Genomic DNA, 12,680 nt, shown 5'->3' with positions numbered 1-12,680 from the left:
AAACGGTGACAGATTTTATTTCCTTGGGCTTCAAAATCACTGCAGATGGTAACTGCAGCCATGAAATTAAGACACTTGCTCCTTGGAAGAAAAGCTATGACCAACCTAGACAGCATATTAAAAAGCAGAGACATTACTTTGCTGACAAAGGTCCATCTAGTCAAACCTATGGCTTTTCCAGTAGTCATGTATGGATGTGAGAGTTGGACCATAAAGAAAGCTGAGGGCCGAAGAATTGATGCTTTTGAACTGTGATGTTGCAGAAGACTCTTGAGAGTGCCTTAGAATGCAAGGAGATGCAACCAGTCCATCCTAAAGGAAATCAGTCCTGAATATTCATCAGAAGGACTGATGCTGAAGCTTCAATACTTGGCCACCTGATGCAAAGAGTTAACTCATTAGAAAAGACCCAGATGCTGGGAAAGATTGAAGGCGGAGGAGAAGGGGGACGACAGAGGATGAGATGGTTGGATGGCATCATTGACTCCATGGATATGAGGTTGAGCAAGCTCTGGGGGTTGGTGATGGACAGGGAAGCCTGGCATGCTGTAGTCCATGGGGTGACAAAGGGTCGCACACAACTGAGCAACTGAAGTGAACTGAACTTCCTAAACAGAGTCTCCACCTTCCGCCACTAGGGGGCAGTGTGTTATAATTAAAAGCTTTGAGCCACAGAGATTAAAAAATTCCAACCCTCCAACAGGTAACAATTATAAACTCTGGGTAAGACAAAACAATTACTGTCTAGGCCTAACCCAAAGTTAAATTAGTCTCATGACATATTTTACTAATGCTCCTCTTTAACATAGGATTCATTTTCTCAGTTTTTCCTGTTAATTGTAATCTCCAGGACGAATATACTTTCCAATTGATTTGTAATCCTTTAGATATGTTTGGTTACACTGGAGACAAGAGCAAGGACACTGTCCCTTTGAAGGAAGTTGTTGTTCAGTTGCTAAGTCGTGTCCAACTCTTTGCCACCCCATGGACTGCAGCATACCAGGCTTCCCTGTCCTTCACTATCTCCCAGAGTTTGCTCAAACTCACATCCATTGAGTCAGTGATGCTATCTGACCATTTCATCCTTTGCCACCCTCTTCTCCTTTTGCCTTCAGTCTTTCCCAGCATCAGGATCTTTTCCAATGAGTCAGCTGTTCGCATCAGGTGACCAAAGTACTGGAGCTTCAGCTTCAGCATCAGTTCTTCCAGTGAATATTCAGGACTGATTTCCTTTAAGATGGGCTGGTTTAATCCCCTTGCAGTCCAAGGGACTCTCAAGAGGCTTCTTCAGCACCACAATTCGAAAGCATCAGTTCTTCAGCACTCAGCCTTCTTTATATTCTCTCACATCGGTACATGACTACTGGAAAAACCATTCAGTTCAGTTCAGTTCAGTTCAGTCACTCAGTCGTGTCCGAGTCTTTGCGACCCCATGAATCACAGCACTCCAGGCCTCCCTGTCCATCACCAACTCCCGGAGTTCACTCAAACTCACGTCCATCGAGTCAGTGATGCCATCCAGCCATCTCATCTTCTGTTGTCCCCTTCTCCTCGTGTCCCCAATCCCTCCCAGCATGAGAGTCTTTTCCAATGAGTCAACTCTTCGCATGAGGTGGCGAAAGTATTGGAGTTTCAGCTTTAGCATCAGTCCTTTCAATGAACACCCAGGACTGATCTCCTTTAGGATGGACTGGTTGGATTTCCTTGCAGAGCTTTGGCTATATGAACTTTCATCAGCAAAGTGATGTCTGACTTTTAATATGCTGTCTGCTGCTGCTGCTGCTGCTGCTAAGTCGCTTCAGTCATGTCTGACTCTGTGCGACCCCATAAACGGCAGCCCACGAGGCCCCGCCGTCCCTGAGATTCTCCAGGCAAGAACACGGGAGTGGGTTGCCATTTCCTCCTCCAATGCACGAAGGTGAAAAGTGAAAGTGAAGTTGCTCAGTCGTGTCCAACTCTTAGCGACCCCATGGACTGCAGCCTACCAGGCTCCTCCATCCATGGGATTTTCCAGGCAAGAGTACTGGAGTGGGGTGCCATTGCCTTCTTCAATATGCTGTCTAGGTTTGTCATTTTTTTTCCCCCCCAAAGTGAAAGTGTCTTTAATTTCATGGCTGCAGTCAACATCTGCAGTGATTTTGGAGCCCAAGAAAATTGAAGGCTGTAAGGTAATCTTAATTGGGGAATAATTTCTTTAAGGAGGGTTTTCACCACTTCAGAGGCTTTTTCTGTCTGGGTGGGAAATGCCTCCACTTGTCCTGAAAAAAAAAACTGTCCACATGCACAAGCTGGTATCTGAAATTTCCCACAGCTTAAGGCATTTGAGTAAAGCCTATGTGCTGATCCTCAGTGGACAGACTGACTTTGTGTCAACTCTGTGTTAACTCGCTCCCTTCCTTTTCTTCCTGTGTGATAGATATTCTCTTGGGTTTCTATTACCATTAAGTGACGACTGTCTTTTTCTCACCCTGATGTCATATACAAATGCTTGCACCTAGATAATTCCATTACTCTTCCTTGCTTCACCACAGAATAGCTACAGAGCCATTCAAAGACTCCTGTAAAACCATACATAGCAATTGAGCATCTCTAACCATTAAAAGATGACTTTTGGCCTTGGCATCCACCAAGTGGGCTGAATTCTGGGATAATTCCTTTAGTGATTTTAGGATCCAAGTAAAACCTTTCTCTTCTCCCAGTTTGGGACAGGGATGGACAGGTGTTTGTGTGTGTATCAGCAAGTGTGTCTGTATATGTGTATCTGTGTCTGTCTTCCTTTCCTCCATTTGACATCAGTGTGTAAATAAAGAAATGGTACCAAAGCAAAATGAAATTAAAAACCCCAGACCACAAGCAGAACTCTAAATAAATCCTCAAGTTTGGCCTCGAGGTTTTACGTATCACAAGAACCATCAACTCAACCCCTGGGCAATGTGACTCCTTGGAGAGCTGCTGTATCCAGACCAATGACCCAGGAGACTGCAGATGATGGAATTAACACAGCAAAGGTGATGGTACACGGGGCACAAAGTCCCAAGATGACCCCTCCCCAACCCTCTTGTGGAGATCCTAACAGGTACTGTGGTCACACATTGTTACGCATTAAGTATTATGTGCCTCTCAGTCATGGGTTTGTAGCTGTAATCAGATCATCTACCCAAGATGTGCCCTAGAGGGTTTTCTTTAGGGATAGTCGGAACATTCCTCAATTTGCAGAGACAGAAACACAAGAAAAAATAAAACGCACACAGCACACACAAACGCCAGCATCAGACAAACCGGTTCACAATTCAGGGAAAAGTTCAGCAATCATTGCCTCTCTCCAACAGGGTACCCCACTTCAACACAAAACAAACTGGCTTATTCTGGAGGGAAAAAGCCCCACCTGGAAGAAAAGTTTCCTCCGGAAATGACTTGCCCTGTTGTATGGAACCCAGCGGCTCCCACAGGTCAATTTCTTGCTCCAACTGCCAAGCGATGGGGCAGCTGGTGTTGCTTTGGGGGATTCTGAAGGGAAGATCCTCAGGACAAGTGGTCTCACAGCTGCTAGGGATTTACCCCAAAATTCCCTAACAGGGGTGGGTTGGCTAGGAGCAAGGAGGTTCCCAGTTGGCTTTGCCAAAACTGGTACTGCTCCTCCCACAACAGGCCAATAAATCAGAGATGAGTTGTCAGGGCAAAGAATAGTGACTTTATTCACAAAGTCAGCAGACCAAGAAGGTGGTGGACTAGTGTGTCTCAAAGAACCATTTTCTCTGAGTTAGAATTCAGACTTCTTTTATACTAAGAGGGGAGAGAGCAGGTCCGGGTTCTGGGTCAGAGCCTGGAGGGGATGTGTTCATTTCTTCCTTCCCACAATCACCCACAGGTGAACCTAGGTAGGTTTCCCATGAGTTACACAGGTATTCTGGCTTAATGCTCAGTATCTGGGAGGCTATGACAACCCTAGAGAGCATATTAAAAAGCAGAGACATCCCTTTGCTGACAAAAGTCCGTCTAGTCAAAGCTATGGCTTTTCCAGTAGTCATGTATGGATGTGGGAGTTGGACCATAAAGAAGGTTGAGCACTGAGGAATTGATGCTTTCAAAATGTGGTGCTGGAGAAGACTCTGGAGAGTCCCTTGGACTGCAAAGAGATCAAACTAGTCAGTCCTAAAGGAAATGAATCTTGAATATTCATTGGAAGGACTGATGCTGAAGCTGAAGCTCCAATACTTTGGCCACTGATGCAAAGAGCTGACTCACTAGAAAAGACCCTGATGCTGGGAAAGACTGAGGGCAGGAGAAGGAGATGATAGCGGATGAGATGGTTGGATGGCATCACCAACTCAATAGACATGAGTTTGAGCAATCTCTGGGAGACAGTGAAGGACAGGGAAGCCTGGCATGCTGTAGTCCATGGGGTGGCAAAGAGTCAGACACGACTGAGCAACCGAACAATAACCTGGGAGGCAGGGTTCCCCGAGATGGGTCATTATGTATAATTTAAGGAACAACCTCAAACCCTGCGCACCCCCTAGAGCCCCCTCTTCAAATGCCTAGTCCCTTCCTTCAGCCCACAGCAGTCCCCCAACTCCCAACACGTTCCTCTTCCAGTCACAGCCCCCGAGGCCCCTGTCCCCCCTTCAGAGAGACACGCAGCTGAGGCCCCAGCACTGGATTTTATTGCCTCCCTGGCAGAGAAGAGACATCCTTTGGGCAGGTGCTGGGGGCAAGTTCAGGGCACCCAGGGGTGTGTTTCTCCATTGTGTGGGATGAGGCTCAGATTTGGAGCTGGGGGGTTAGTGGAGGCCTTTGGAGGCTGAGCCTGATGTCGGGGGGCCTTGGTCTGGGCTGGGAGACTCTGCCAGTGAGAAAGGGGTGATCCCTCATCTCATCATTTGGGCCTGTGAGCCCCTTTGGGGAGCTGGGAGGGGCTGCAGTGTCTCAGGGAAAGAAGTTGACCCAGTGGTGAGTCCGTGGGGCGCCCAGGGGCAGGGGGACGCTGAGGTCGGTGTCACCTCCTGCAGGGCTGGACAGGTGGGGGCCTGGCCACTGGGGCGCCCCAGGTCAGCCCGTGGGGCGACGAGGCGGCAGTGGGCTCACGGGGCTCAGAGCTCGTCGTGGTGCCGTGTCAGATCCTCGCCGTAGTTGGTGGCCTGGCTGCCCACGAACATGTTCCAGTTGCCCAGGATCTCAGCCTTGCTCAGACGCCCGTCCTGAGGGGGTCAGAGGTCAGGGGACTGGCAATGGACCCCATCCGGGAGGCTCGTCCCTGAAACTAAGGATGGCCTCCCTATCTCCATCGCCCTCTAAGTCCCTGTCCCCCCCTCTTCTCCCTCCCCATCTCAAACTTTCTGTCCCTCTTCTTTTCTGCAAACAAGAACCCCAAAGCCCCAGGCCCGGGTTTTGGTCATTTCTGCGCATCCCACCCACCCGCCAGCTGGCCCCGTCCGCGCACCTTGTCCGTGTCGCTCTCATGCAGTAAGTGGTTGGCCTCCACCAGGGGCTGGTCCTGGGCGGGGGGCAGCACCCAGTGGCCCACCTCACTCCCGTCCAGCTTCCCGTCCTTGTTCAGATCCCGGAAGTCCCGGAACTGCTCCCGCTCGGTCTGCACCCAGGCCGGCTCCTCCTCCCCGGGCTCCGCCGTGTACAGGTCAGCTGGGATGGGGGAGTCGGGGGCGAGAGGGGGTGACATCAGGGGCGGTTCCCGGGACCTCCCAGCCTGGTTCTGACATTTCCGGATCCCGGGCCTTTCACTGTCCTTTGCCTTAATTTCCTCTTCTGTTTAAATCTGATTAGGAACAAACCTGATTTACAGCTGATCCCTTATGCATGCATGCTGTGAGTGCTAAGTTGCTTCAGTCGTATCTGACTCTTTGAGACCCCATGGGCTGTAGCCCACCAGGTTCCTCTGTTCATGGGGTTCTCCAGGCAAGAATACTGGAGTGGGTTGCCATGCCCTTCTCCAGTGATCCCTATGCTACACTTGAAACTGACTGCACTGATGGATTGGTCGTTTGATTGACTGAATCATCCATCCACTTGGTTGATACACCCGTGACACAAGAGTGTGCACTGCTTGGCACATGGTAGGTGCTCATGTGGGGGAGGAATGTGAAGGAAGAATGAGTGAAAATTTTTATAGGTGATCTTCTGAATCTACACTATGAACAGCTCACCACATCCAGAACATCCCTCAAGATTCTAGGAGCCCCTCCTTTGTGGCAATCATTTGTAAATGTTTGCAAAACCCTTCACCCCAAGGGCCCACAGATAGATCTGGAAGACATTACAAACAGACAAGTCTTTTTTTATACCAGACACAAAGCCACCATAATTAGGACAGAATGCTTTCTTCTCCTCAGGGTTTGAACCAGGGAGCTGTCTTAGAGATGTCATCAAAGATGGAGCAAGCAGGGGAAAAAAATAATGGAGCAGGTGCTGGGCACACAATTACCCAGTTAACCTTCAGGCTTTTCTTTTTTCCTGCCACACCTCACGGCTTGCAGAATCTTAGTTCCCCAACCATGATCTGAACCTGTGGCCATGGAAGTGAAAGCGCCCAGTCCTAACCACTGTACCCCCAGAGAAGTCCCAGTCATCATTTCTTATGGGAAATGATGACCACAATAACTGGAAGTTACATGGGGTTCTTTTTGTTTTTCTTGGAATTGTGGTAAAAAGCCGACAACCTAAGATTCACCATTAGTGACACTTAGCACATTCTCAGTGTGCAGTCACCCCCTCCCTCTAGTTCCAGAACATCTTCATTTCCCCAAAAGACACCTGTGCCCATTCGGGAGTTACTCCCTATTCCTCCCTCCCTCCAGCCCCCTGGAAACCAATTATCTGATTTCTATCACAATGGATTTTCCTACTCTAGACATTTCAGATAAATGGGATCACGTACGATGTGGCTTTTTATGTCTGCTTCTTTCACTTGGCCTGATGTTCTCGAGGTTGATCCACATTGTTATATGGATGGTGCTTCATTCTTTTTTACAGCTGAACAGTATTCCATGGCCTGGCTGGATCCCCTCCTGTTTACCCATTCATCCATTGATGGGCATTTGGGTTGACTATATATATAGCTCCTACATGGTAGGTGGTCTATTATCTCCATTTACAAGATGAGGAAACTGAGGCGCACGGTAGGTGCTTGATACACGCTTTTCTGGTCTGGCACACCAAAGGAAGTCAACAAATGTTTTCTGGGCCTGGCACCCAGTGGGTGTTTGATCAAGATTTGCTGGAGGGCTTCCCTGGTGGCTCAGTGGTAAAGAATCTGCTCGCCAGTGCAGGAGTCATAGGTCTGATTCCCGATTTGGGAAGATCCCATATGCCCCGAGGAAACTAAGCCTGTGCACCACATTTACTGAGCCTGAGCTCTAGAGCCTTTGTGACGCAGCTAGTGAAGCCCCCATGCCCTACAGCCTGTGCTCGATAATAAGAGAAGCCACCGCAATAGGAAGCTCGTGCACCGCAACTAGAGAGTAGCCCCCACGCTCTCCGCAACTAGAGAAAAGTCTACACAGCCACAAAGACCCAGCACCGCCAAAAATAAATAGAAAAATACATAATTAAAAAAAAATGTGCCCAAACCCAGCAAGTATACATCATCGGTAAAGGCCCCCCAGGCCTGACCCACAGCTGATGCTCCGTGAGCGTTTGGGTGAATGGATTCTGGCAGCCTCCACTCCAGAGGGTCTTTGTTCTAACGGCTGATACGGATCAGCTGCTACCCTTGGCTGGGGAGAGGACAGGCATCCTCGGGGGGAGAGTTTGGCCCACTCACCAATGTACTCCTCCACTTGCACGTAGCCGTCTTTGTTCCTGTCCAGATCCTCCAGGGTTTCCTGGGGAGAAAGAGGCATCGGGGCTGAGAAAATGCAGAAACATAGGAAAGCAGTCAAACAGGACAAAATAATAGGAGTTTGGTGGTTAAGTTCCTCTCAAGAGCTGTAGATAATATTCTGAGCCATAGAGACGTCCCTGGTGGTCGAGGGGCCAAGACTCTGCACTCTCAATGCAGGGGACCCGGGTTCGATCCCTGGATGGGGAACTAGATCCCACATGCTACAACCAAGAGTTTGCATGAGGGTGTCCCTGGTGGCTCAGTGGTAAAGAATCTGCCTGCCTAGAGCCCGGGAGCCTCAACAACCGAAGCCCACACATCCACGCTCCACAACAAGAGAAGCAATGAGAAGCCTGCTCACCGCAAGCAGACAATGGACCTGCTCACCGCAACTAGAGAAAAGTCTACACAGCACTGAAGACCCAGCACCACCAAATATAAACGTAATAAATTAATTTTTAAAAAAGAGTTTGCATGCCACAACTAAGACCCAGCGCAGCCCAATACATAAAAATAAATACTAAAAAAATATTCTGAGCAATATCCTTTGAGATGTCTAATGTAATAAAGATACTGAAACCCCCACCAGGTGGAACAGGTGGAAGAATTTAACTACCCCTAGCATGGGCAGGGGGACAGGGGAAATGTCTGGACTTTCCATTCAACTTTGCTATGAACCTAAAATGGCTCTAGAGATTAAAGTCTAGTGGAAAAAAAAAAGAGAGAGAAGAGAAAAAAAAAATCCTGTCACTCTAGAATACAGACAGAGTTGGCAAAAAAAAAAAAATCATAAAGTAATAGAAGATGGGGGGCAAGCAGAAATGGCCTCAGAGTGGACACTCCATGTCTAGGGTCGGAATTTTCCTGGGATTCAGCTTGGACAGGGTCTCCTCTAAGGCAGTTATGGAGGGGGGTGATTTTCTGAAGGTAGCCTGGGTGCTTGGATCCCAAATGTGAGCACAGAAAGGGGGAGGCCAGGGACTTCTCTGGTGGCCCAGTGGCCAAAAATCCATGCTCCCAATGCAGGGGACATGCATTCAATCCCTGGTCGGGGAATGGGATCCCACATACCACAACCAAGAGTTTTCAGGACACAACTAAAGATCCCATGTGCAGCAACAAAGACCCAGTGCAGCCAAATAAATAAATAAATATTAAAAAAAGAAAAGTAAGGGAGAGGCCAGATTAGGAGATATTAGACACTAGGGGGTGGAGGGTGGGCACTGGGGCCCCCAAGGTAAACGCTGGGACGCAAGTCTTGGCGTCAGAAGCCTAGGTCCCGGGAAGGGAGGTAAGAAGCCGGATTCCTCAGGCCCCACTCACAGCAATCACAATGTCCCGCATGTGAGGGAACTCCTCAGGGTGCAAGAAGGCCGTCAGCTCCTCCCGAGTGGCCATTGAGTCCCCATCCTGGTCAGCCACCCGGAAACGCCGCTCGTCCCGAGCCAGCATCTTCTTGTAAGTCTCCGCATCCTCCACATCATGAAATTCTTCACCTGGGGAAGGAGGGGTTTTGGTGGACTGGGCTTTAAGATAGAGGGATCTAACTCAGGGGAATCACGGCAGGGAGACCTCCACCGATTAATAATAATTAACAGTAATTAACCTTGTAGTGAGACCTGATGATGTGCTAAGCTCTTTATCTACAAACTGCAATTCATTCTCCCAAGAAGCGACTACAGTGAGTTATTTTGTTTGTCCTCACTTTATGAAGAAAACTGACTCTCAGAGAGAGGAAATCACTTGCCCAAGGTTATGCAGTCAGGAAGGATGGACTGTGAGTTGACACTGGCCCTCTGGGCCCTGAAGTCACACTCTGGTGCAGTTTACTGACTCAGCTTGCTGGGAACAGAGGAAGGGAAGAGCATTTTCAGCAAAGGAAATGATATGTGCAGAGTACAGAGGTTTGCAGAGCATGGTGAGTTCAGGGGAACTGCAGAAGATCCATTTAGCTGGGACAGAAAATGCATAAAATTGAAAGTGGAAGGTTGGCTGAGGTGGGGCTGATGTGGGGCTGAGGTTGGGTGAGCCTGAGGACCCTGGGGAGTCATGGGAGACTGTGAGCAAAGGAAGGTCAGGGTCAGCTCTGAGTGTGGAACGATACCCCTGAGGGTATGTGAAGAAGTCTGGAGGGGGGCTGGGGTGAGGGTTCAGGTGCCAGAGGATAAGAGCCATGTTGGGTCAGAGGGCTTGGGCCTGGTGATGATAGGCGGAAATTCAGAGGCAGAGGCAGAGGAAATGGCTTTGGGGTTCTCAGGATGAGAAGTCAGAGGTCAAAGGTCAGGTTGATAGGGCTCCGGCGGTTAGATGTCCCTGGTCAAGAAACTGAGGTCCCCAGTGGATGTCAGAATGAGAAACCAGAGATCAGGGATTGGGGGTGGGCCCTGGTCAAGGGTCAGAAGTCAAAGGTTAGGGATCTGGTTAACGTGGCTTGAGGTTCTCAGGATGAAGGTGTCACAAATGTCGGGGTCACGGTGTGTGAGGGGACCAGGGGTCGGTTCTCGCCGCGTACCCGGCTCATAGTGGCCGTAGGTGGCGTTGCGCAGCTCCTCCCAACCCACACGCCCGTCGCGGTCTGTGTCGTACGTGTTCCAGGCCGCGCTCACTGAGTCCCGTATGTGCCGCTGCTGCGTGTGTGCAATCCACGAGCGGAGCTCGGCCAGCGACACCCAGCCATCCCCGTCCCCGGCGCGGTCCATGCGGTCCACGATGCGCCTGCGAGCCGGAGTGGGCGCACGTCAGTCTCGGACCCCGCCCACCCCGGGTCCCGCCTTCTTCTAGACACTGGAGACACAACCCCATATAGGACTGAAAATGCTGTCGCCGCCGGCAAACCGGGGGGAGGAGTCTGTCAATCCCAGGACCACTCCCATCTTAGGGCTCCGCCCTCTCAATCCAGGCTCCGCTCCCAAAGGCGATAACCTCTCTGCCGAGATGCAGCGGGCCTGTGGCTGGCGCTCCGCTCTACAACTAGCCGGCGTGGGGGAAGGACCCATGACCACCCCGGGCCAACCCCCCACTTTGGCCCCACCTCTCAACCCTGCGCACGTTCCATCTCTCACTTGAAAGAGCTGGGAGGGGACGGAGGGCAGGGAATCACACCGCGCCCATCGCCCGCAGATTCCCTGTCCCAAGATTCACTCTGAACTCCGACTGCCACGGCAACACGCGGTCCGGACCGCTCCCCGTCTCTGGCCCGCCCCCTTCCCTGGCTCCGCCAATCTCCTGGCCCGCTAGCCCCTCTAGCTCCGCCCTCTTCCCCGCCCCCTCCCTGGCCGCGCGGGTCTATCTCAGGCCAATAGCCCTGCAGTCCCGAGGTATGCTCCTCTTGCGCCTGGTTTTTCCTAGCCGTTATCAGGCTTTGCCCTATGACTGTCACCCCCAACACGGCGGGCTCGGCCTTCATCCACTCCTCTCCGAACTCCAGCCTGATCCTGCACACCTCTCTGTCTCAGGTCAAGCCCCTTTAGGCCACCACCTCATGCCCCTTCTCTCAGGCCACGCCTGTCGGTTCCCAAGTCCCATCCCTGGTAACGTCCCGTCATTGGTCTGTGTCCTCGCCCGACCGCTGACGGAGCCCTTCTTCCTGTCTCCATCCCAAAGCCCCTTGACCCAGTCCCCAGAATCCAATTTGAGATGGCTCTGCCTAGGTCGCTGACCCGTCCCTCCAGCGTTATGTTGTCTCTGCTCTGCTCCGGCTACCCAGAGGTTCGAGCTGTGGTTAAGAGCTCGGACTCTAGAGCCAGACTTAAGATTCAAATCCTGCTGCCTCTTCTTGCTGGCCGTGTGACTGTGGACACGTCATATAACCTCTCTGTGCTTTAGTTTCCCCCTCTGTAAAATGGGAATACATAATAGAACATACCTCAGACTGAGGATGTTGGGATTAAATGAGTTAAGCCTGGTAAGCCCTTTGAACGGTGCTGGGCATTGTAGTAAGCGCGACCACAAACACATTAGCCTACTTCATCCAACTCCATCCATGCACAACATTTCAGTCAGCATAGCTGACCACTACGGCTATCTCCACCCTGAGTCAGGATACCCTGGTCTCTTATCTCCCACCTGGAAGACTGCAGTCCCTTCCTCAATGGGCTCTCTACTTCTTGCTCCCTATAGTCTGTTCCCTGCATGGCAACCAGAGGGATCCTGTTAAAATCAAAGTTGGCTCACCTCCTCCTTCAGAGCCATTCCATAGCTCTCATCTCACTGGGGCCCCAAAGGCCCTGCACAACCTGATCTCTCTCTCTTCTCTCCGCTACTACCTCCTACTTTCTCTCTCTGCTCACTGGGTTCCAGTCACATAGACCTCTCCCTTTTTCAGATACACCAGGCACATCATTCCCCCTCCTGCCTCAGGGCCTTTGCACTTACAGTTCCCTCTGCCTGAATGTTATTCCCCCATATACCCACGTGGCTCAAATATCACCTTCTCACTGAAGGCTCCCCTAACCTCCCTCTTGAAAATTACTATCCTCCTTCCCCTCCATCTCTCTCCTACCCCAGACGAGCTTGACTTTCCTCTGGAGTGAGTTGGTCAAATTCCTTGGCCACTTCTCGTCCCAGAAAAGCCTCATGATCGTATTGGAAGTTCCCGTGAGCGTCATCATGAGGGGCTTCGCTCAGGGGGGCCGCGTGGTGCACCCTCCCCTGGCCATGAGGGCCGGCGTCAGGAGATGGCTTCCCCTGGGCTCCACGCCTGAGCAGTAACAGCAGCAGCAGAAGTGAGGGTGGCCACATCATCAGTCCCTGAGGAGTGGCGGAGGCTAGGAGTCAGGGTCACAGAGGAAAGAACAGAGAGGGGATGGGAAAGACACGAGGAAACTGAAATTCAAGTGGGAAG

General features: G+C 50.9%; 1 protein-coding gene across 1 annotated transcript in view; it reads right to left on the bottom strand.

Annotated features, from left to right (window-relative positions):
- Positions 1-4,642: 4,642 nt before the first annotated feature.
- The window catches only part of RCN3 (reticulocalbin 3, EF-hand calcium binding domain), an 8,566-nt gene continuing 528 nt past the window's right edge, over positions 4,643-12,680 (bottom strand). The window contains exons 2-7 of the mRNA XM_010849622.1: positions 12,339-12,586; positions 10,350-10,552; positions 9,161-9,333; positions 7,778-7,838; positions 5,441-5,640; positions 4,643-5,198 (exon numbers count right to left, since the gene is read on the bottom strand). Of these exons, the coding sequence (XP_010847924.1) occupies positions 5,091-5,198; positions 5,441-5,640; positions 7,778-7,838; positions 9,161-9,333; positions 10,350-10,552; positions 12,339-12,580 (987 nt within the window). The 5' untranslated portion in view covers positions 12,581-12,586 and the 3' untranslated portion in view covers positions 4,643-5,090. The remainder of the gene's footprint in view (positions 5,199-5,440; positions 5,641-7,777; positions 7,839-9,160; positions 9,334-10,349; positions 10,553-12,338; positions 12,587-12,680) is intronic.

Source organism: Bison bison, unplaced genomic scaffold (genome assembly GCF_000754665.1).
Source record: "Bison bison bison isolate TAMUID 2011002044 unplaced genomic scaffold, Bison_UMD1.0 scf7180017864285, whole genome shotgun sequence".
Lineage (NCBI taxonomy): Eukaryota > Metazoa > Chordata > Mammalia > Artiodactyla > Bovidae > Bison > Bison bison.
This window is presented reverse-complemented; position numbering and strand designations above follow the sequence as displayed.